General features: G+C 33.8%; 1 protein-coding gene across 2 annotated transcripts; it reads left to right on the top strand.

Moving 5' to 3' along the window:
- The first annotated feature begins 5,222 nt into the window (after positions 1 to 5,222).
- LOC121268459 (expansin-A6-like) lies at positions 5,223 to 14,063 on the top strand. 2 transcript variants are annotated; one of them, XM_041172750.1, is made up of 4 exons: positions 5,223 to 5,476; positions 5,819 to 6,137; positions 6,723 to 7,048; positions 14,026 to 14,063. In XM_041172750.1, exons 1-3 carry the CDS (start codon positions 5,329 to 5,331, stop codon positions 7,030 to 7,032), a joined length of 777 nt encoding a protein of 258 aa, XP_041028684.1. In that variant the 5' UTR covers positions 5,223 to 5,328; the 3' UTR covers positions 7,033 to 7,048; positions 14,026 to 14,063. The 2 variants fall into 2 exon arrangements, with proteins under 2 accessions (XP_041028684.1, XP_041028683.1); XM_041172749.1 differs by lacking the exon at positions 14,026 to 14,063 and having other exon boundaries at positions 6,723 to 7,318.
- Positions 14,064 to 24,403: the final 10,340 nt, after the last annotated feature.

The following is a 24,403-nucleotide window of genomic DNA, read 5'->3' as shown; positions in this document are numbered from 1 at the left end:
GAGGTGGCAAAACTCAGTGCCTTACAAAAAATAAAGACGTTTGCATTGGGTGAGAAGAGAAACCGATTCGTAGGATTAAAGGGAGAGGTCGACGTGGGGAGGTGCAGTGGTTCAGCTGTGGCGATTGAAATGGGGTTGTTGTTTCTTGTGGGCCGTGGGAGATGGTTTGCGGCGGTTGGCTTACGGTTTTTGCAAGGTTGGTGGTGGTCGTAAAGTGTAGACTCCCTGTATCTTAATATACATATATAATTTGTATTCGTCTGTTATTTTTGTTCTTTTTTGTTTTGATAAAAAAATATAAAAAACCACGTCAACGATTGGCACACAATTGTTACGCGATATTACTTGTACTCAGAAGAATTGGTCTAATAAATGTCCAGAATAGTATAAGGAAAAATTTAATTATAAACGATTCTGCACACTAATATGTGTATCTATTCAATATGATTGATTAAAAAGTATATTTTATTAAAAATAATACTAATTTAAATTTAAAATATAAAGATAATAATATTAATATATAAATTAACATGTAAATTTATTTATATATAACAAAACTTACACTATAAAAAAGACCCCACCCCTCCTAACCGCCTTCGTAAACCGTGCGTGGGTGCACAAAGACAGCGCGAGGCTCGAGATGAGTCCCACCTACAAGGAGCCACGGGCCCTGCTCCTATCCTCTACGGACAAACACAACATTTGTTTTTGTCCTCTTCCAGCCTCTCCTGTGTACCTAACGGGCATAACCCTGCCACGTTCTTTGCATCCCTTTTTCTTTTTTCTTTTTGTTTTTTACTTTCGTATTTAGAAAAGCATATTTACTCAATACTATTACGAAGAACTTTAATTACAAGCAATCATAAAGATACATCTTGATGTTTTTGACATATAGGATGTTAAAATTGTAATATTTTTTACAAATTAATTTTTATTATGTCGACAATATATGAAAGGTACATTTTCTCACAATTCATGTTAGGTTTAGTACTTATCTGATGTCGCTACAATATTCAATTTGAATTCTGCTTGGGATTGCAATGACACTGCTTTTAAAAAAAAAAAAAAAAAAAAAATTGTAATAAACTTAAAGCCAATTGCAATGACACTGCTTGGGATTGAAGCAGAAGTCATTTGGAAGATGGTGATGATGTTAGGATCTTATACCTTAAGGTCTCGTTTGCTTTTTAGACTATACTGATATCAACTCAATTTATTCTAATTTTAAAGTGAGTCTAAATTCAAACACACAATTTTCAAACCACTAAAGTCATCTCAAATCAAAATATTTTTACATGTAGGACTTATAATTTTTTTTAACTCAACAGCTTTTTATATACAGGACTTATATTTTTTAAATTCCTATAAATATATCTAAACTTATTTTAATATTCAAATACATCTAAATTTATTTTAAGTGGATCTCATAAAATTTATTCGACCATCTTAACTCATTACTATTTATAAACAATTCAATTCAACTCAACATTCAAAAATAACTTAAGAGTTTTAAAAAAAAAAGGAGACAAAAGAATGAATGAATCTATACCCTTAATAGTTGATGGAATCAGCAACATTAAATCTACTTCTTAATAGGCAGTCAATGGAGTGGTTGGAGCTTGAATTTAATCGCAAAGTTGAACAAGTTGGGAGAAGAAAGTTTGATGCGGTGAAGCATTCATTTTCCATACAACCATTTAATGATCCATATCTTATCTTCCTTCTTCTTCTTCTTGACCTCAATTACGTGGCTTCTTTTTGGCTTCACCTTAAAACTCACTAGAATATAATAATCGTTTCTTTGGAGTAGGAAAAAGTAATTAAATTATATTTGTTGCACCCTCCATTTTTATTCTTCATACGGCTATATCCAACACCCATCAATTATTTTATTTTTTATTTTTTATTGCCAAAAATGATGCTTCAAGTTACACGAAAGAATAATTTTTAAATCTAATTTAAATACAAAAACGATTTCATCTAATCTCATCTTATAATTATAATTTTTTAAATTTTTAAATAAAATATAATAAATAATTTAATTTTTTTAAAATTTTAAAATAATAATAATATTAAAAAAATATTCTAAAAATATTTTATTTAATTTTTAACTTTTATTTAAAATCATTTCTTCTCAATTTACCGGTCAAACGGTACCTAAGGTGGGTGTATTCTTGATTCAACCTAGCTAGCTAATCTACTTATCAGGTTGGTGCAATCTTTTTAAATAAAATATAATAAATGTGTGGTGCACATGGATATTAACTCATGCTCATCAATTTAAAGGCTGACCCATTTGATTTTTTTATTTTTATTTTTATTTTTTATTTTTTATTTTTTATTGCACAAAATCCATCTTGTGTTTGAAAGAGAATGAAAAGTTTCTATATTTTCTCTTTTTTTTTTTTTTTCAAATACTTTTTAAGAGTTATACATAAAATGTTACTCATATATATATATATATTTATGTAACATCAAATAAAAAATAATGATTAAAAGAATGAATTAAAAAAAGTTATTATATCTTCTTATACTTAAAAGCCGCTATAACAAATAAATAGTAATGAACAGTGACATAAACAGTAATATGAAAACACTATATTTCTCCTTTCATTTCTCTCTGCCTCCGCGTCTCTCTTTATCCGAAATCCACGACAAAATTACTACAAAATCTCACAGTAAATCACCATACAAATACCACAAAATCAAAAAATCACCGCACAAATCACCAAATCAACACACAAGTTTCACACAGATCACAAATCTGCGCATGGAGAGAAACCAAATCACCACAAAATCACCAAACAAATACCACAAAATCAAAAAATCACCACACAAATCACCAAATCAATACACAAGTTTCCATACAAATCACAAATCAACACACGGGGAGAAACCTGTGCATGTAGAGGAAGAGAGAAGGCTACGGGCTTCAGCTTGTTGCTGCGGGAGAGAGAGAGAGGTCTGTGAGGACGAGCTCGGCGAGCTGCTGGTGGTGGTACGATGCCGTAGGGGTGGCTAACGGCGGTGCTATGGGGAGAAGCCCGTGTGTGTAGAGGAAGAGAGAGGGCTACGGGCTTCGGCCTGTTGTGGCGGGAGAGAGAGAGAGGTCTGTGGGGACGAGCTCAGCCCCGTGCGTGTAGAGGAAGAGAGAGAGCTACGAGCTTCGGCCTGTTGCAAGAGGAGAGAGAAAGAGGTCGTTGGGGACGAGATTGGCTTGGGGAAGGTCGCCGATGACTGGGCTTGGTAGTGGCGTGGTAGCGGCAGCCGGTTGCGCTGGGTGGAGCCGAGGAGAAGAGATCGAGAGGGAGAAAGGCGTGCGGCTGGAGGGAGGGATGAGAGAGAGGGAAGAGGGAAAATGAAAGAAAAAGTTAGGGTTTGAGATTTTAATCTCAACCCTTCATCTTCAATCTTCATAATTGATCTAACGGTGAAGGTTAAAACATTAAAAATAAATTAACTTAAAATAGATAATTACCATATAAATTTAACTTCAATTTATAAAATATTAATATTTCATCATTAAATAAATGATAGAGTTTTTTTAAATATTTTTAAAAGAGTAAAATCATATAAATAATTAGAATTTTTAATATAATTTAAATCTCATAATATTTTTAATTAATCAAAATCATTTAAATAAAATGATTTTCTACCATTATAATATTTTTGGAATTTTCAAAATAGAAGAGATTTACTTTAATGATGAAAAAATATGAGAACAATATAGAAATAAAAGATTATGTATTTTTTTAGTGCTTCTCGGGTCATTGAATAGTATGGTTAAATTCTACAATTCATATATTGCATGTGAGGGGAAAAGGAAACTTTTTGGGATTTAAATCTAACCCTTCATTATAACTCTCTAAATTTGATCCAATGGTGAAAATTTAAATACTGATTTAAATTAATTTAAAATATATAATTAACATATAAATATCATATCATAAATAAATTATCAAATTTAATTTATAAAATACTAATATTTCATCATTAAATAAATGATGAAATTTTGTTAAATATTTTTAAAAAAGTAAAACTATATAAATAATTAAAATTTTAACATAATTTAAATATGATAATATTCTTAATTAACTAAAAAGAACTACTACAGCTACCGAAAAAGTAGCCCGAAAATGTGTCCTGAATATGTATTTCACTTTTTTATTTTTCTTTTCTTTTTTTCTTGTATATTTTTAATCATCATAAACATTTTTTAAAAAAATAAAAAATTTACAACATTATTAAAAAATACTTTCTTAATCATTAGGTTAAAAAATAAATAAATTAGGCAAACGTCCCTTGGACGTTACTCTACTGCTAGTATTTTCAAAAGGGACCACTAGACCCCGTGAATGTGCCCTTCCACATATCATTTTGCCTTCTCAGTATTGATAACATGTTTTTTTTTTTCTTTCTCTTTTCTCCTCTTCCTCCTCTCCTCCTTTTTTTTAAGCCTATATAGATTTGGTATGAAAATGATGACAAAAAAAGTAAAAGAGTCGTGCTACATTCATTGAAAGTGTAGCCCGACAATGGATCCCGATAATGCCATTTGGCTAGTTTCTTTTTTTTTTAATTTTTATACCCTTAAATATATATTTTTAAAAACAATTCATATCATTAAAAAATATTTTCTTAATCATTAAAAAAAAATTATATCAGAACCCATCCTCGGGATAACTAGCTAGCATTAATAAAAAAAGGAAATAATAATAATAATTAATCACACAACATAAAATTAAGGTGATTCGATAATACGTTTATATATATAGAACTGTAGAAAATTTTATTACGCTGAAAAATGTCAAGATGCAATTTGGGGGTTGAAATTTCACTATTCAGAACTGCTACACTGTTTATTAATTTCATACTTGTAGTGTGACACGGCTAAACTCTAATTTCACAATTTTTAGATTATTTAGTCGAGTGAACTCTGTCTATTGACCCCAGCCTCATTGAAAGCCTGACCAAAAAATGGTGACGAAACTTTGGTGGGTCGGGTTACCACAAATCGGACTTCCCAAATCCAACAAGATTGTTATTTTATTAAAATTATTTAAATAAATAAATTTTTTTAATGAGCATAATGAGATTTCTAAAAATTAAAATAAATAATTTAACGATAAAAATATCACTAGTATTTCCGAATTTGCGTCCCTATTATACTGTGATTCCACCCCCCACCCCTGTTGGCCACTCGTCAATAAGTACCCCCACGTTCTTCCCGATTTTCAGTCGTCCCACCCCCATCATCCTTGCCCAATCATCTCTCCTTTCTTTACAGACACACACACGCACACTCTCTCTCGAACTTGCAAACACACCATGGCTGCAGTGTGTGTGCTCCGCATTGCGTCCCTTCTCTTGCTTTTTGCAGCTGCTAAAGCTAGAAGCCCAGGGCCTTTCACCGGAGGGCCGTGGGAGAGCGCCCACGCTACTTTCTACGGTGGCAGCGACGCCTCTGGAACTATGGGTACTCCTTAATGTTTAAACTCTGAAACTCTCTTATATACGGGTTCTGCTGCTCATGTGTAGTCATGTATTCCCAAAAGCATTCCCGACTTCACCAACCTTAGAGCGCTGACCGTGAAGATCCCAGAAATACCTCTGCACTTTCCATCAAGATATCAGATCAATCGACTTATAATCTCCCTTTTCTGAGAAGCCCAAATATATCTCTGTTCTAACCGCTACTTTTTACCCCCTAAAGGCCAAAACCCATTTCGTTTTCTTCATTTGTGGTTCATTGCATAAATCGCACTTGTATTCCTGCGATTCCAACTGAATAGACTGTTTCTGGTTTCAATGTGTGCAGGTGGTGCCTGTGGATATGGCAATCTCTACAGCCGAGGCTACGGAGTGAACACAGCCGCACTGAGCACAGCACTTTTTAATAATGGGCTGAGCTGTGGTGCTTGCTTCGAGATCAAGTGCGCCGACGACCCCAGGTGGTGTAACCCTGGGAGTCCCTCCATTTTCATCACCGCCACCAACTTCTGCCCCCCGAACTACGCTCTCCCCAGCGACAATGGCGGCTGGTGCAACCCTCCCAGGCCCCACTTCGACCTCGCCATGCCCATGTTCCTTAAGATCGCCGAGTACCGCGCTGGAATCGTACCGGTCGCTTACCGCCGGTGAGTGCACCCCCCGGCCCCTGCCTTATTTTTCTTTACCTTGCCTTAACGCTTTACAGGTCTGCTTTATTTTCTCTTGGTTCGACTTTCTATTTTCCTTTTGACTTAAAAGGCTCCTATTGTTTCATTAAGTACGTTTTTTAGTGCTCTGTTATGTTTTTGTTTTTTTGGGTAAGTTAGCTCTGTCCTGTTTGTTCGGGAGAAAAAGCAAGAAACAAAAATAGATTGAAATCCTTCGGCCATGAGCCAACCGTTTAGTTCACTCTAGGTTGAATTTAAAAGTTGTGAAAAAGATTTGCCGCTTTTCTCGAGAAGCAAACAAGAGATTAACAGTATATCTGCAACCCTCCCAGTGTAAGTTGAAAATCCTTTCAGCTCTACGTCGCTCAGTTTCCCGGAAAATGAGGATAGTAGTCCGTGCTTTCAGCCTCAGAAAATCCTCGACATAGTTCACGTTGTCTCGAGATTTTTGCTGGGGTCCCACAGTCAAACCCACCTAGGGTTTTTAACCGCTCAAAATTTAATAGAATTATTAACTTTTTCTCACCTTGATTAATTAATTAATTAATTAATATCTTTGTGCAGGGTTCCATGCAGAAAGCAAGGAGGCATCAGATTCACGATCAACGGCTTCCGTTACTTTAATCTGGTTTTGGTTACCAACGTTGCGGGTGCAGGAGACATCGTGCGGGTGAGCATTAAAGGATCGAATACCGAGTGGATGAGCATGAGCCGCAACTGGGGTCAGAATTGGCAGTCCAACGCCGTTCTCGTGGGCCAGGCTCTTTCCTTCAGGGTCACGGGCGGTGATCGACGCACATCCACCTCATGGAACGTGGCACCCTCTCATTGGCAGTTCGGTCAGACTTTCACCGGAAAGAATTTCCGTGTCTGAACTCTGATCGATCATGAGTTTTTTTGTTTTTTTGGTTTTCCTTATTTTAGCTTTGCTCTCCCACCTTCTATTTTCTTCTATTTTTCCGAGAAAATTTGAAGTGAAGGGATGAGAATACTTTTAAAGTTTGTCTGTATTATGTAATAGTGGGCGCTGGTTAAAGTAAAAGTGTAGGGGGCCGAAGTGGCTGCACCACGAAAGCATGTAGCCCGCAGCTATATATTATATATATATATATATAGATATTTACGTTACTGCAATATAATATATTTAAGTATATTTTGAATGTTTTTTTTTTTTTCTCTCTAATCAAACTGGCATATTAATAAATAAGGTTTAAGTTACAAAATAAAAAGGGTCTTGGACTCTTGGTTACTATCAATAAGTATAATATTAAAAGGTAAAATAGTTATTAGTGTGTGATCAATCATATTGTTGGTTGAGGTCTATATTGTTGGTTGAGGTTTATTGCGTTATAGAATGTTGTGTAAATTAATTTTGAGATCGATTTATTTTTTTAAAATACTATTTTTTATAAGAGGACATGGTAAGAGTAATATTTTTAGAGATATTTGAATTTTGCCAGATTGGTGATGATCCTTGAATTACTGAGACTATAAGAAGAGAATCACTTTCAATTGTGGCATATGGAAAATTTAAATGTTTAGCTATATTTATTGCAAGTCTTGTTGCAATAGATTCTGCTATTATTGGATTTGTTGTTTCAATTTCTTCTGTCTTTATTTCAATTGCACTTCTTCCACGACTTATTGTAGAGGTGAAAGAGAAAGTAGTCTTGATTGTCGCATCAAAAGAAATGCTTATAGTGTTGAGCAGAGGGTAATGCTATAGTTGTGGTTGTTTTTCTTTCAATTTCATTTGCCAAGCAGATAGATATTATTGATAAAGGAAAACTAATTGATCTATAACTTTTCTAATAGATAGTTTTTTGATTATAGATTATATCATTTCTCAATCTCCAAGTGAAATTTAATATTAAAATTGCAAACAGTTGAAAACGGTGCACTTCCTGTGAGCTTAATCCCAACTTTAACTCTAGATTAAGAATGAATAATATCCAATCCTAGAAAAAGATGTAGCGTTTCTTTTTTATCATTACACAAAGGGCAACTAAAGGAAGACATAGATGGTATGAAGTTCTTTAACCTTCCTCTAGTTGAATGCCTGTTGTTTGCATTAAATAGATGATATTTTTGTTGCTAAAGGTATGTGATCTAGTTGGTATAATTTTCGACTTTCAAAATGGAGATTTAGAGTTAGAAATACTGTTCTACCAAATAAAAAAAAAAAATTATGTTTTTGTTGTTTGGAAATTATGGGTGAAAGAAATGTTTTTTTGGATGAGGATTAAACCAAGAAACAGCAATATAAATAGAAGACAGAACCCAAATGCATGAAACGCTGTGGTTGTGACAGCCAAGCTTTGCTGCTATTAATGTTGAAATAATGAATTTAGCTTCTCTGGCAAAAAGATACCAAAAAGAAAAAAAGTGACATGATTTTCAATTAATTGATAGAGATATTGGAGAGAGAAATGCGTCATGTAGACGGACACCTTTTGGTCTTGCATATTGATGAGAGCCTCTGATTTGCCAGCCATGTGAAAGCCCCTGTCCCATGAGTCCAAAATTGGCCATATTGATAGGTCCCTTCCACCGTCCAGTGCCTGTGTAGAATCTTTTCATATCAATTTATCTAAACAAAGTCTGATTAGAGTATTGGTGTAGGCAAAGTCAAAGATAAGATAAAATTACATGTTTTGTATTTTATTTGTTTCATTTCAAGAGATTTTTATGTTGGATCCGTTAATTAAAATAATAATAAAATATTATTAATTTAATAATAATAATAATATTTTGTAATTATATTGATTATATGTTAATTTATAATTAAATTATTATTTACCAACTATCATTTTTTTTTACCAACCGAATAATATTTCTAAGGAGAGAGAAATAACTCATAAAATATTCAATAAATGGGGAATAGTTATCCTAACTTGTAAGAAAAAAGAATGCATTCGCTTCTTCCAATATAGACAATTTAGCGGGAGTTGTTAGCTAAATCTTGATTTGCATTTACATTTACCTACACCAGTTCTAGTGCTTTAACTTGAGACTTGGACTTGCATTTGCATTCATTGGCTTGGGAGAAGTTTTAGGCCAAATTTGGCCAATATGTCACTTTTTGTCTTATGCCCAATCACTCAAAACTTGGACTTCACATTGAATTAGTTATCTTGCTCTCTATAATAATAAAATCATATATATATATATTTTTTAATTTTTGTATATACTTTTTAATGCATTATTTAATTATTTTTAAAATACTTTTTATTTTCATTTTCAAAATTTCCAACAATCTCTATATCAAAATACATAAAATTCATCTATCAACCTAATCCATACATAAAATTAACTTCATAATCTGTCAAACTGAATTTTATAAAAAAAGTCCATTCATTTCTAGCTACTACATCACTTCATACAAACGTATCAAAAGTTCATACATTTTCATCTTTCAACCTAATACATAATTTGTCAAATTGAATTTTTATCATAAAATCCATATATTTCCAGCTGCTACATAACTTCATACAAATGTATCAAAAGTTCATACATTTCCATCTACCAACCTAATACATAATTTGTCAAACTAAATTTTTATCATAAAATCCATACATTTCCAGCTACTACATAACTTCATACTAATGTATCAAAAGTTCATATATTTTCATCTATCAACCTAATACATAACATGTCAAACAAAAGTTTATCAAAAGTTCATACATTTCTAGCTACTACATAATTTGTCTAGCCATCAAAAGTTCATTTCTGTCCAACGAAGTATAGGTTCATAAAAAAAAAAAAAAAAAAACAAAGTAGGTGGATCAAAACAACAACACAAAGTAGGTGGATTAAAACAACAAGTTACCCCAACCACTATACAAAAACAACCAAGCAAAATATATTAAGATTGAGATGGTGATCCATTCCTATGTTTCTCTAGAATTTCCATTTGAAGTGACCTGAAGTATTCTCACTGCACTGCATTCATATTATTAACATCCAAACTCATGATTTCCATCTCCATCTTCTTCTTCTTCGTAAGGTCTATCATCTCAATCCTGTCCCTTTCAATCCGACTTACCGCTTCCCGTCGCTTAATCATCATTATCTTCCTATCACTTTCTATGTGACTTAACCTTTCATCAAACTCAGTAGGTCAAGATTCTTTACGTTTCCTTTTTATTTTCCTTTCTCTTTTAGCTTTCTTGCCTAGTGGCCTCTCCGCATTGATAGACATACTCTCACAAATATTGTCATCCTTGGCATTGGCAGCTGGAACGGTAGAGCAACGTCCCTTTATCTATGTTGGCAAATTATCCATATGTACCTGCCACTTTTGTTGGTACCTCAATAGGTTTCAACAATGGTCGAAATTTTAGGTGGTTTTTTGTGTCGATCGATACATTACTTTTGCTTTCTCAATCTAAACAACAATCATAAAAATATTAATACATATCTCAATGAAAATTTATAATAATTAGAAACATACTTTGTCTTGTTCATTAGTACCGCTTGGATGCATTGATTTAACTTGGGCCAAGCAACCATAAAACTTGTTTGTGGCTTTCTGGATGGTTGATCATCGATTAGTCAACGAGCCCACAGAACGTTCAGACCTGGTAAGCCCCCTGATAGCGTCTATGCAAATGTTGAGCCACCTTGATACAAGGATGTTGTCTTCCTCCACGGTGAAAGACACACCCTGTTGGAGTTTCTTAGTTCGTGCCCTTACTTCCCATTCGGGTTGTGTCACTTCAACCTCGACCTCAACATTATTGTGCAAGACACTGGCAGGGGTTGTTAATACCTTCTCCACCACTTTGTAAGAGTGTGGTGAAAAAAGGGATCGTTCATTATTTGTGAACCCATCCTTCATAAAACAATAACCATGCAACAAAGTCACAAACCCCACTCAAACTTCATAGAATAACAACCATAAAACTATTCATAGAACCAAAGAATCAGCATGCTAAATCAGCAACCATAAAACATAGAAACATAACCAATCAATTAGCCATAAAAGGGCCCCTAGTAGTCACAGGCTTCAAGCCAATTAGCCATTCTGTGATCTATCCATGAGCATCCATTGACTAAAGCTTGCTAAAATCAGTAGATGTTAACTAAAATCACAAACCATGAGCATCCATTGACTAAAACATGTTACTACTACTATAACATCCACTGAAAATTACACAGTAGTTCATACTTAACAAAAAGAAAGTCACCATAACATCCATTGAATTACATAGTAGTTCACTAAAACACAAAACAAAAAAAAGCTGTTGGGATCTGCTGCCTGTGACGCTGCCTTTGTTCAATATTGGCCCTCCATCCTCCTATCCCTAAGGGTTTTCAACTTTCTTTTATTAGAAAGAGATGGCTTAAGCCATGCATTCAACCTGATATTGCTGCCGGCAATGACTAGGCCTTAAAAGCAGCACCTCGATCACTCTTCGTGTACAGATGACCATCGTTGAATAAAAGTCAATGTAGGAGTATTAGCCGATCATACTAAATATTAATACAGCAGAATGCTAAGACAGGAGATATATATATATATATATATATATATATGTATATAAATGCATGCTATCCAATGTTACTTCATCAATCAAACGCAGCAGAGTTCTGCATTTGGTAGGTATTAGGTAAGGTAAGGGAAACAAAAAGGAATTCTTAGAAATAGAATAAATACCAATCATTTCAAAGTAGCAGCAAAATTAACGAAACAACTTAGAACTCCATCAAGCAATTTGAGGCCCTAAAATCTCTGTATATGACTTTCTTTGTCCAATCCTTCTATCAGATTGTCAGATCTTATATTATTGGCAATAAATTAGAATATTATACTCAAACTATAGGCAGAAAAGAAAACATGGATTAAAGAAAGACAAATTCCATCAAGCAGGATATCTAAGACCTTAAAATCTCTGTATATGGCTTTCTTTTCACTTCATCAACAAAGGCAGCAGTGCCTAGGCAACAAAACTCTCTCAAAAATGCAATTTAGTGGCTGGGTGAAACTACAAATCTCTGCCATTTCCATCCTATATAATGCAAGGAAGAAAAAAACCAACCTCAATCAAGCAGTGCTCAACCTCCAATATTAGATAACACAAGAAAAGAAAAAAAACATGCAAGAAGAGAAATTATACCTGCCCAGATAATGCTTGATTTCAACACGCAAGAATAAAAAGCACCTCTAAGAAGAAGTCATTTCCATCTCAAGAAATTGCAAGAGGAGAAACCATACCTGCCGAATTAGTAGCACACAGAAAACGATAAAAAATGAAAAACCAAACAAAGACTAAACAACCACATTCTACGCATAAATCACGAAACAAGAAAAAGCTGTTAAATTTAAATGACTTGCCTTCAGATCGAAATACCCTATTATTCATTCACAACTTGGTCTTTAATGCCGATCATAACATCAGTGAACAATCCTATGTTCCTTACACGTGAACTGCATCGCTATAGGCGATGGTTGCAATCAGGACGCTATTGCACTACCTATGTGGGTGCTGGGTGCAAGGTATTGGGCAATAAGAAAACATGTAATTTTCAACATGGTGTAGCAATCTTTTTATTCATGTTAGTATCGAGCAATAGATTGTAAATTGGGGACTTTATTTACCTATATTGATATTTAATATAGAGATATTATTTTTTATATTGCAAAAGCACCTACTGTTGTATCGTAATTAAAATTGAAGTATAACATCGAATATTAGTTTTTACAAATTTACTTGTACCAGAGCTCTTACTATTTATCAGAAATTGAAATTACAAAAATTTGGGCACTAAAAATGTGGGAATGTGTCTATATATATATATATATATTGCATTGGGGAATTTTGCATCATGATAGTTTTTATTTATTACTAAATGCAATGAGTTAAATAATTATACTGCGGAGGTAAGTGAGGTTTTTTTTTTTTTTTTTTTTTTTTCCCCGCACAAATATTTTTGTAGTACTTATTAAATAATATGTACACAAATAAGGGAATAAAATGTGGGCATGATGCTGTTATATTTTTATTGATAATTATTTTAATGTATTTTTATAAATTTTGAGTAAGAAAAAATTCGCATACAAAAAGTAGTAGAAAATTATTTTTTACATGCGTTGAGGGAATTTCTGTTTGATTTTTATTATTTATTAGTAAAAGATTTAATAAATTAATTATTCAATAATTACAACAACTTCTCAATCATTGATGGGACTCATACGTTTCAACTTCCTATAAACAAATTTAAAATCATCTTAATATTCAAACACATATAAATTCATCTTATCTAATAAAACTCACTCCACTATTTCAACTCACTACTATTTATAAAGAACTCAACTCATCTTAGTTTAGTTTAACATCCAAACACAGTCTAAACGTTTCGATTTTATAATCTATCAGTTTTTTCAAATTATGTTGTGACTAATCTTAGAATGCACAAACCCTCTATAAAGAGTTTTTCACAAATACCATTTTCTTTAAATGGTTCAATTATAATAAAAAATAAAATAGAATATGAAAATTAGATGAAAGTGTGGTGCATATCATTACTCTCTAAATAATAAAAGACAATGTTTTGCAAAGATAGAGGGAGATAACGGGGAAAAGAAGACCTAACAGCAGAGTTTAGCAGTAGGTGCTCCGTGTACAGACCTCCCACTTGTCGGTGGCTGACAGGTTGTTCTGAACAACATGTACACCTCCTTTGTTTTTCTTGCTACTTTCCGCCTCTTTTTGTTGCTTTTGAAAATTCACATTAATGAAAATGTTGAGATTTTTATTTTTACTTATGTTTTCGTATTGGATTTTGTTTTTCAAAACATATAAAATAATTTAGATAAAAGTTTTTTGAGATTTTTCCCAATCACTTCTACATAGACAAGATGCTTGGTTTCTTTTCTCTCTATTTTTTTTTTCTCTTCTTCTAAGCAAGGTTGCATATTATAAATAAAAATAAAACTATTACAAAAACTACTAAGGGAGGTCTTTTCCACTATCGATATACAAAATAGTAGAAGGGAAAATATCTAATGGAATGCTACCAAACAAAGAGTTTGTAGTTGCCCATTACGCAACCGAGTGTGCAAATCAATTTTGGGATCGATCAATCTTGTGAAAGCTTCTTCCTATGTGGGATTTCAAAGAGTTTGCAATATCTTCCGAAATTGGTTCTATTTGCCAGATCTGTTCTTCTTTATAAATAGAAGAAAACACCAACTGAGAGTTTCCAACTAGATAGATAAATGATGGTTGAGGTGTTCCGCCATTTTAAGAGCTAACTTTGCAGCAAGTGCCTCTGCAATTATCGGGGTTGTAGTAAAATTTGTCTTAGTTCAGATTTCGATGACTTCTCTTGTTGAGTTTCTGCTTACAACTGAAGCCAAGGAGAAATAATTCCTAACTGCAGCATCAAAGGAAATGCATATTTGATTTGTGAGAGGTTTTTGCCATTCCTTCTCCACTTTGGATTCAAACTTTTCTTTCCATACATGAAGATTTTGTTGATAAGAGAGATTCAACTGTTGTGAAAGATTGTGAAGAGAGAGTTCCTTGTGATTATGAACTTGGTCATTTCGAAGCCTCTAGATAAAGTTTAGAATCAGACCAGCAAAAATTTTGAAATGGTGTTCTTCCTGGTAAGTAAGACCGAGTTTTTTCTGGGGGTATAAAATAAATTGGAACCAATCCTTCATTGATTTACCGCTAGGGAATAAAGGTTTAAAGGCCATCTGCTACAACTCCAGAGAATTCTGGTTATGGGGCATTCGATGAATAGATGCAGGAGAGTCTCTTCTTTTTCATCACAGAGTGGACAGTTTATGGAAGGAATGCTCAGAATGAACCTTTTAAGGCGCTCTCTTGTTGGTAAAATATCCCTAAGTATCTTCCATAATAGGAGCTTGTCTCGGTCATGGATCCTGAATTTCCAAATTTTCTCCCATGATATATCTAGGATTGCTTATCTGGAGTAGTTGGCAATAGTTGATGCAAGATGGTGGACACTTTTAATTGAGAAAATCCCATTTTGAGTTTTAGTCCAAATAGCACAATTTGTGGCTTGATCGGAGTTGGCTAAATGAATTTTAAGGATTTCCTTTATGCTTTCTTATTGGAACAGGAATGTTAACAATGGGAAATTCCAAGATTTATCATTTTGAACAATCAGGTCTAAGACCTTAAGGGTAGTCGAGAGATCAGTTGTGTGGGTGAGGGGGAAAGGTTTAAAGTTTTCCAGAGTCGGAATCTAGGGATCTAGCCAAGCTCTCACAGACAAACCATTTACAATTTTGAAATATGTACATTTTTCCAGTAGTGGTCTTGTCTTTAGAATTCCTTTCCAGAGATTCGAGTTAGTTAAATTTTTGGTTGCTAATTCGAAGACGCTTGATTTCAAATATTTCTTGGATAGAAGCTTGTACTAGATATTGTTGCTTGGTTGGCTCATTTCCCATCCTGTCTTCGCTATCAAGGCCACATTTATATTTTCCATCAGTCTTAATCCCCGTCCACCATCTTTTTTCAGTTGGCAAATAGATTTCCATGATTTTAGGCAAAGCTTGTGCTTTTGGTTATTTGCTTTTCCCCACCAAAATGTTTTGAAACTAGTGTTCAGTTTCTTGCAGATTGATTTTGGTAGCATATGTGTTGACATTTGATATTTTGGGATGGCGCTTGCTTCTGATCTGATCTGATGAGCATAGTTCTATCGGCTTGAGAGAGCATTTTTTATTTCCAACCATCCAGCCTTCTATTAATTTTTCCCATCAAATCTTTGTAGTCCTCTTTCCTAGATCAACCAAATGTTGTCAGCATGCCCAAATGTCTTATTTTTGAGGTCAACTCTTTGTATGGCATATTCTCTGAGATTACTCTTCTTATTGCTTGAATGGTATTTTGAATAATGTAGATAGAGGATTTGCTTTGATTGATGCGCTGGCCAAACCAAGCTTGATATTTATCTAGAGTATTATTGATCGCCTGAATCTACCTTCCTTTTGATTTTGCAATGATAATCAAATCATCTGCAAAAAGAAGGTGAGATATTGTGGGACTATCTCTACTGATTTTAATACCTTCTAATTTTTTCAATTCTTCTGATCTGGCCAATAGCCTTGAAAGTACCTCTGTAAATAGGATGAGTAGAAAGGGCGAGATGGGGTCGCCTTGCCGAAGACCTCTTTGTGCCTTGAAGAGACCTTTTGGAGATCCATTGATGATGATAGAGAATGAAGCCGTAGAAATTCGTTCTTTAATGAGATTTATCCAAGTAGAGTTGAAACCCAAAGCTCCAATAACAGCATAAAGAAAATTTCATTCAATAAAGTCGAAAGCCTTTTCTATGTCTAGCTTTAAAGCTATTTGACCTTTCTTCCCATTGTGATGCTTTAGGTGATGAAACATCTCATGGGCTATTATAGAATTTTCCTTGATATTGTGACCAGTAACAAAGGCCGTTTGGAAATGTGAAATTATGGATGGAAGGGATTTTTTAGGCGATTTTCCAAAATTTTTGTGCTGATTTTATAAATGACATTTGTCGGGTTTATTGGCCTGAAATGTTGAGGGGAAACAAGGTTTACTATTTTTGGGATGAGGGCTATGTGGGTGTGGTTTATTTGTTTCCGAAGTTTGCCGCTTCTAAAGAAATTTTGAACCGCTGCGACCACATCTTTTTTGATGATGTGCCATCAGTGTTTGTAGAAAAGAGTTGTCATCCCATCTGGTTCTAGTGCTTTATGATTTGGAATTTGTTTTAGTGCATCAAGAATTTCCAATTCTGAATGTATAGTTATTAGGAGTTTATTTTCATCCTATGAAATTTGTCTTTCGAAAAGGTTTTCTAGATGCTCCAGGAAGATAGGATTTGTAGAGTTATAAATAGATTTAAAATAATCTATGAAAGTAGATTCAATGACATCTTGATCCATTGTCCAAATACTTGAGCTTAGCTTGATTGAGTCGATCTCATTTCTTCTTCGACGGATAGTCGTTGACAAATGATAAAACTTTGTGTTTAGGTTAGTTGTGGTGAGCCAGTTGATTCTTTATTTTTGTAGCCAAAGAGTTTCTTCATTTTTTAGTTGTTCTTGAAGCTTGTAGTGGAGAAACTTCTACCTCTGTAAGCTCCACTTGTTCGGCCGATTACTCTAGAGATTGCTTATCTCTGACTCGAGATGTTAGATGTTGGTCTGGATCTTCCAGAAGTGGATTTTATTCCAATACTTTTGTTTCCTTAATTTTATTGCACAGAATAAAAGCTGGGTTCCCGTAGAATTGATGGTTCCATACCCATCTTAGTTGATCCAAACAACATGTGTTTTTATCGAAACAACTCAAAACTTTTTGCTTTTATCTTTCTTTGTAGAAGTGAATAAGAAAAATGAAAAGATGTATTTTCTTTTAATCTTTTTTCTCCTAAGAATAAAATAAACTCAAAACCTGCTTATCAAAAAAAAAAAAAAAAGTTATGCTATTTATAAGTTTGACACACTATTTATGATCAGATTTATTATACACATAGAAAGAGTTAAGCTACCAATATATTTTATGTAAACTAATGTGACAACCTTTCACAGCAACAATGTGTTTACGTACATTTAAAGATTTGAAATAAACTTTGAGAAGGGGATTTACCTTCTTCCTTGGGTCGTGTGGGGTTCGACCCCTCCCTTAGGACCCAAATCAGCCAAAATTGATAAAGGAAAGAGGATTGGCCTAGGGTCGAGGAGGCCCATCAGATACGGTGGTTGGTCACGTCACCAGCTCAGACTACAACCCATGTCGTTGGACAACGAGCACGCCACATTAAATGATCTGGGAAGCCAGCATGCTATGACAAGGCCAAGCGTCCACTCACTGTGGGCAGGGTAGTGCATGCACCCTCCCACCCCTTACAGTGCCGTAAGGACAAACTGGCAATCCACGCACAATGTGGAGGAAAAGTTACAATGAGCATGCCGAATTGCGAAGTGCGACGGAGGTAAATGCGGCTGAAGAGGAAAGGAGGCAGATGCACAACGAGTTGCGGGGGCTTATGGACAAGTATGCGGAGATGGCCAAAACGATGGGTGTGTCCTCGTCTATGGACCAATTACTCACTAGCACTAACCTACCATATAGTGCGGAAGTCATGGCGGTACCACTTTCACCAAGTTCAAAGTCCTTCAGATGGAGATGTACGATGGCTAGACGAGTTCGTTGAAGGGCACAACGAGAGGGTGGTTTGGGTCGCTGCCCCCAGGGTCAATCGACGGATTCGGAGAGTTAGCCCGCCTATTCTTGACACAGTTTAGGGAAAGTAGGGAAAGAAAAAGGCTGACAGCATACTGCTTTCCCATCAAGCAGCATGACAACGAGAGTCTGAAGGCGTACTTAGGGGTGATCTCGGTCCGGTCCGGTCCGGTCTTGGGTGATATTATGGATCGGACCGGACCTATTCGGTCCAGGAATTCTCCACCCTGGACCAGACCGAGTCACATATAGGGCCGGTCAGGTCCGGTCTATTTCGGTCCGGTTCGATCCAGGGTCGGTCCAGTCGGTCTGGACCTGCCTCAGATGGACCTTTCAGCCCAACTAAATGTGATTTTTTTTTGGCCCAATTTCAATTATTTTTGGCCCATTTCAAATTTTGTACATTTTTTTTTTAGCTAAAACTACTAAAAAAACTTGATCTTGAAAAATACAATGATAAAAAAAAACTAATCTAAATAAAAAACAAAAAAAATAAAATAATACAAAAGTTATTACAAATTACAAATTATAATCCAAAATTTAACAACTTAAGTACTTAACATATAACGGGTAATTTACAGAGCTTTGAAAGACCAAAATATTAGAACCATCTTCAAAGTTCACATCAATGGAAATTTCTAGTAATCTTCAACTCAGGACTGGCCCATATTTCTGTCTGAAATTAAGACACTGTAGTATATCAAGTAGGGCTGTGACAAAAAAAGAAAAAAAAAGTATCAAGTAGGGACCAAATGAAGATCAGGACATAATTTCAGAGCCTAGCTTACCAACAATCTTCTCACCTCTTTAGTCTTTAATCATCATTGGGTGTAGGGCCAGTAGGCATTGAATTTTACCCCTCCACAGAATCAACAAAGTTCGGGTTTCCAATAAGTTCTATCCATAAAAATTTAAAACAAAACAAGTTAAATATAATTACATAACATAGAAGATAAAACAAAATAAACCACAAACAAAGGTAATTTTATTACATACCCATATCCAGCTGCTTCTCAAATTCCTCAACTTCATCCATTAAAGTCCTAAGGCTTATTGGAGTAGAAGAAGAACGAAGCCAGTTTTGTGCACATATGAGACCCTCAACACTCATTAGATTTAAACTACTTCGGAAATGGTCAAGTACACGACCCGCAGTGCTAAATGTAGATTCAAAGGCCACAGTGGATACCGGTATTGCAAGAACATCGCGTGCAACCTTTGAAAGTACGCGATATCTAATTGAATTTACCTTCCACCAAATTAGAAGGTCAAAACTATCATTTTCATCCTCACATCTTTCAGCTAGATATCTATCAACCTCTGACTTAGTTTCCAAACTATCTTCTGACTGCAACTGTTGCTTAAATTCAACCATCATTTTTGCCTTTCTACTAGCCGCACTGTCATCTGAAGGAACTACATCTTCTTGTTGGGAACTTGTGCGCTGAGGAGAATGCCCTTCTTCATTTTCCATGTATGCCTCACATATGCGGATAAATGCATTTTTCACCTTCCAACTGAAATTATTTTTTTTTTTTTGCATGATCATGTGCATACATTTTTCCCAACCTAAAATCAAGATATCGCATCTTGTAGTGAAGATCAAGAAGAACACCAACATAGAGCAACATATTTTGATTTTTCAAGTTCTCCCAATACTTGTCAAACTTTCTCTTCATATTTGTGGCCATTAATCTCACCACGGGATTTCGTTCTTTACACTCCATGTTAATGGCATCTTTAATAATAACCAATTCCTGGAAAAAAACATTACAAGTTATATATTCACCCCCCAAGAATTTTAAAGTTGCATCATGAAATAATGCAAGGAACCTCACAAACAACTTTACCTTCACCCAATCGGATGCATTGGGAGGCCCTAACTTCTTTGACTTTCTCGTATTCACCACATGGTCTACATTTTCATCATCGACATCATCGTCATCATCATCTCTAATACTACTAAGGAAGCACGGATCTTCTTCCTCCAACAGATAAAAAGCCCTCTTAAATTTTGAAGCCCTCTCTAACATAAGATAGGTGGAGTTCCACCTAGTCGGTACATCTAGGCAAACTTGACTTTTAGATTGAATATCTTCCAACCCCACACATTTCTGAAATGTACTCCACCTTTGAGGGGAGGATTTAACATATTTCACAACACTCCTCATCTTCACAATAGACTCATCATATTCTTTTAACCCCTCACGAACGATTAAGTTCAAAATGTGGGCATAACATCAAACATGTAAGAATTCATGTTCCAAGATCGTGTCTCTCCTATACTTTGTTTTTTTTTTTTCAAATAAGAAACAGTCACATTATTAGAACTTGCATTATTAAGTATGAGTGCAAGTATTTTTAGTCGCCCCCAATCATGTAAACACATCTCTATGCCCTTACCAAGGGTATCACCCTTGTGATTTTCAGCCAAACAAAAGGAAAGAATCCTCTTGTGTAACTTCCAGTCATCATCAATAAAATATGCTGTGAGACACATATAGTTTAGGTTTTGTACGGATGTCTATGTATCTGTGGTGAGAGAAACTCGCTGCCCTCGAAAAACATTTCTCAACTTTTGTTTTTCTTTTAAAAACAAATTAAAGCAATCCTTGGCAACTGTCATACAGGATGGAATCCCTATCCACTTAGGGCAAACCACAAGCATAAACTTCCTGAAATCCTCCCCTTCAGCATGCCTAAAGGGCAACTCAAGAATAATCATCTCTGCTAAGGCTTGTTGGCAAGCCTCAACACTAAATGCAATAGGTACAAGTCCCCCACTACCACTACCACTACCACTTCCTCCCTTCACCTTCCAACCTAGAGTCGTCTGAGATTTATCCATCTTCTTAAACGGACATTTCTTACATTGGTGCTCAATGTGATACTTCATGTTTTTCGTACCATTGGTCTTCGTATCACATGCATACGAAGCACCACAATAATTACATGCAGCCCTAGGTTTACTTGGATCACTTTTTGAAATTTTTGTAAAGTGATCCCAAACAAAAGACCTAACTCTATCTCTTTGTGTCCCACCAACTGATTAATCACTTACATTGGATGGGGGTGGGGGGTGGGGGTGGAGACATGTTTGGTGCTGACTCTTGCACATCATTTGTAGAAGACTCCATCTATAAAAAGGAGTAAGGACAAATAAGACAAAAGGACAAAAGAATTAGAAAACAAACATTAAAATATAGATTACTTTTGTGAGCTAAAACAAACATGAAATTTGATGTTGATTGGATGTTGGTGAAAGACTATTCAGTAAGAAATGATCACAAGTCCAAGGAACCATGCAAGACCAATCTATCATCATAAGTGCATATATTGTGTATATATATATATATATATATATATATATATATATATATATATATTATATATGTAAAAGTTGCTTTGATACGTTAAATCAATTACACATGATGCATATATACATGGAATATTTTTGGACATATAGTGTGTATATATATATATATATTATATATATATATATATATATATATATGTAAAAGTTGCTTTCTCCATTAATCAACAAAAGCATTTGTAATTAATTTAGAATTTAAGTGCATCATTAAGTGCATCATTATATACAATTAGTTCAAGTCTTCAACCAACAAAAACATGCAACAAAGTCACAAACCCCACTCCAACAAAGTCACAATATCAACCATAAAACAAGTCATAAAACCATCTTCAACCAACCATAATGCTGGACACACACACACTCACAGGCAGAGTGCTTAGATAAAATCCAAGAGTGCCAAAAATCTCCCACTATTTCCATTGTGCTTCGAGCAACAACAAAAAATTGTGCTTCAACCAACAAAAAAAAAAAAATGTAGGTGACCCTGACCCGTAAGTTTTCTGTAGGGATGTTGTTGGCAATTAGGAAATTATTCAAACTAGGAAATCAAACAGAGGATATATGGGTGTGTAGAGTTGAAGAATTCCACTCATATAAAATCACCATCTCACGTAAACAGATTTTTTTTAAAAATAATAAAATACTAATCCTAATAATACTAATTATAAAATAAAATTCTAAACCCTGATTAAGAACCCGAGTGTTACAACAGTTCTTTAAAAGCACACAATCTTTGATTATCAAAATTGGTCTGTTGGAATTCATCCTTACAATCTATCTTAAATCTAAAGTATAACATAATCATCTATTTGATTTGATATATGTAGGTATTGCAATGGAGCTTTTTCGGACCCTTTTCAAGCTTCTGATGTATTGTGCAGAAGATTAAATACCACAGAGAGAGAGAGAGAGTACCAAAATACGCGATGGAGGGAGGCGACGGAGGGGCTGGAGGAGGGGGGGATGCGACGGAGAGGGGCTACTGGGCTAGGGTTTTCCGTTTCGCAAAATCGTCTTTCAGGGGAGAGGGGTGAACTGGGGAAGTGAGGGGGGGAACTAATGTTGAAATGGCACCGTTTGGATTGAAATTGGACCCAAACGGCGCCGTTTCAACAGACGGTTTATTAAAAAAAAAAATTTGAGTTGCTTGAAACAACGCCGTTTCACGCAACTCAATTTCAAAATTATGCCCCTTCTGGACTTAAATGGCGTCGTTTAGGTCCTGTTTTATACTAAACGGCGCCGTTTTGACTTCTTGGCAGATGAGGTATCTCCCCCTCATTAATAATTTAATAAATTAATACATTAATATTAATAATATTAATTTAATACTATAGACTTATACATTAATATTAATAATACATTAATAATACTCATGATTCATACTAATACATTAATATTAATAATGCATTAATAATTTAATACTATAGACTTATAGTGATTAGTTATTATCAATCATCAATCATGATTAATATAAGTTATAACTATATAATAGATTATTAGTATTACTATTAGACTATTAGTATATTTTTTTTTAATACCATATTCGAGTCTATTAGTATACTAATACTAGATAGGCTTATAGTGGGTGCATATAATACTATATGTTATATAATAATACATTAATACTATAGAGTTATAGTGATTAGTTATTATCAATCATGATTAATATAAGTTATAACTATATAATAGATTATTAGTATTAGTATTAGTATTAGACTATTAGTATATTTTTTTTAATACCATATTAGAGTCTATTAGTATACTAATACTATATAGACTTATAGTGTGTGTATATAATATATATATTATAATGATATAGTGATACTAATACTATATATTATATAATAATACATTAATACTATAGACTTATAGTGATAAGTTATTATCAATCATGATTAATATAAGTTATAACTATATAATAGATTATTAGTATTAGTATTAGACTATTAGTATATTTTTTTTAATACCATATTAGAGTCTATTAGTATACTAATACTATATAGACTTATAGTGGGTGTATATAATATATATATATATATATATATATTATAATGATATACTGATACTAATACTATATATTATATAATAATACATTAATACTATAGAGTTATAGTGATTAGTTATTATCAATCATGATTAATATAAGTTATAACTATATAATAGATTATTAGTATTAGTATTAGTATTAGACTATTAGTATATTTTTTTTAATACCATATTAGAGTCTATTAGTATACTAATACTATATAGACTTATAGTGTGCGTATATAATATATATATATATATATTATAATGATATAGTGATACTAATATTATATATTATATAATAATACATTAATACTATAGATTTATAGTGATTAGTTATTATGAATCATGATTAATATAACTTATAACTATATAATAGACTAATAGTATTAGTATTAGACTATTAGTAATATAGTATAGCTATATGTTACTAATATACTAATATTAGTTATAGAGATTTAGTATAAGTTATAACTATATTTGTATAACTATAACTATTAACTATAGTCTTAGTCTATATTAGACTATTAGTATATATATATATTTTTAATACCATATTAGAGTCTAGAAGTAGAGTCTAGACTATTAATATAATACTTGTATTAGTATAAATATTAGTATTACTATAAAATTAT

Source organism: Juglans microcarpa x Juglans regia, chromosome 5S, assembly GCF_004785595.1.
Source record: "Juglans microcarpa x Juglans regia isolate MS1-56 chromosome 5S, Jm3101_v1.0, whole genome shotgun sequence".
NCBI lineage: Eukaryota > Viridiplantae > Streptophyta > Magnoliopsida > Fagales > Juglandaceae > Juglans > Juglans microcarpa x Juglans regia.
The sequence above is the reverse complement of the archived record's forward strand: the minus strand, read 5'-3'. Positions and strand labels throughout refer to the sequence as shown.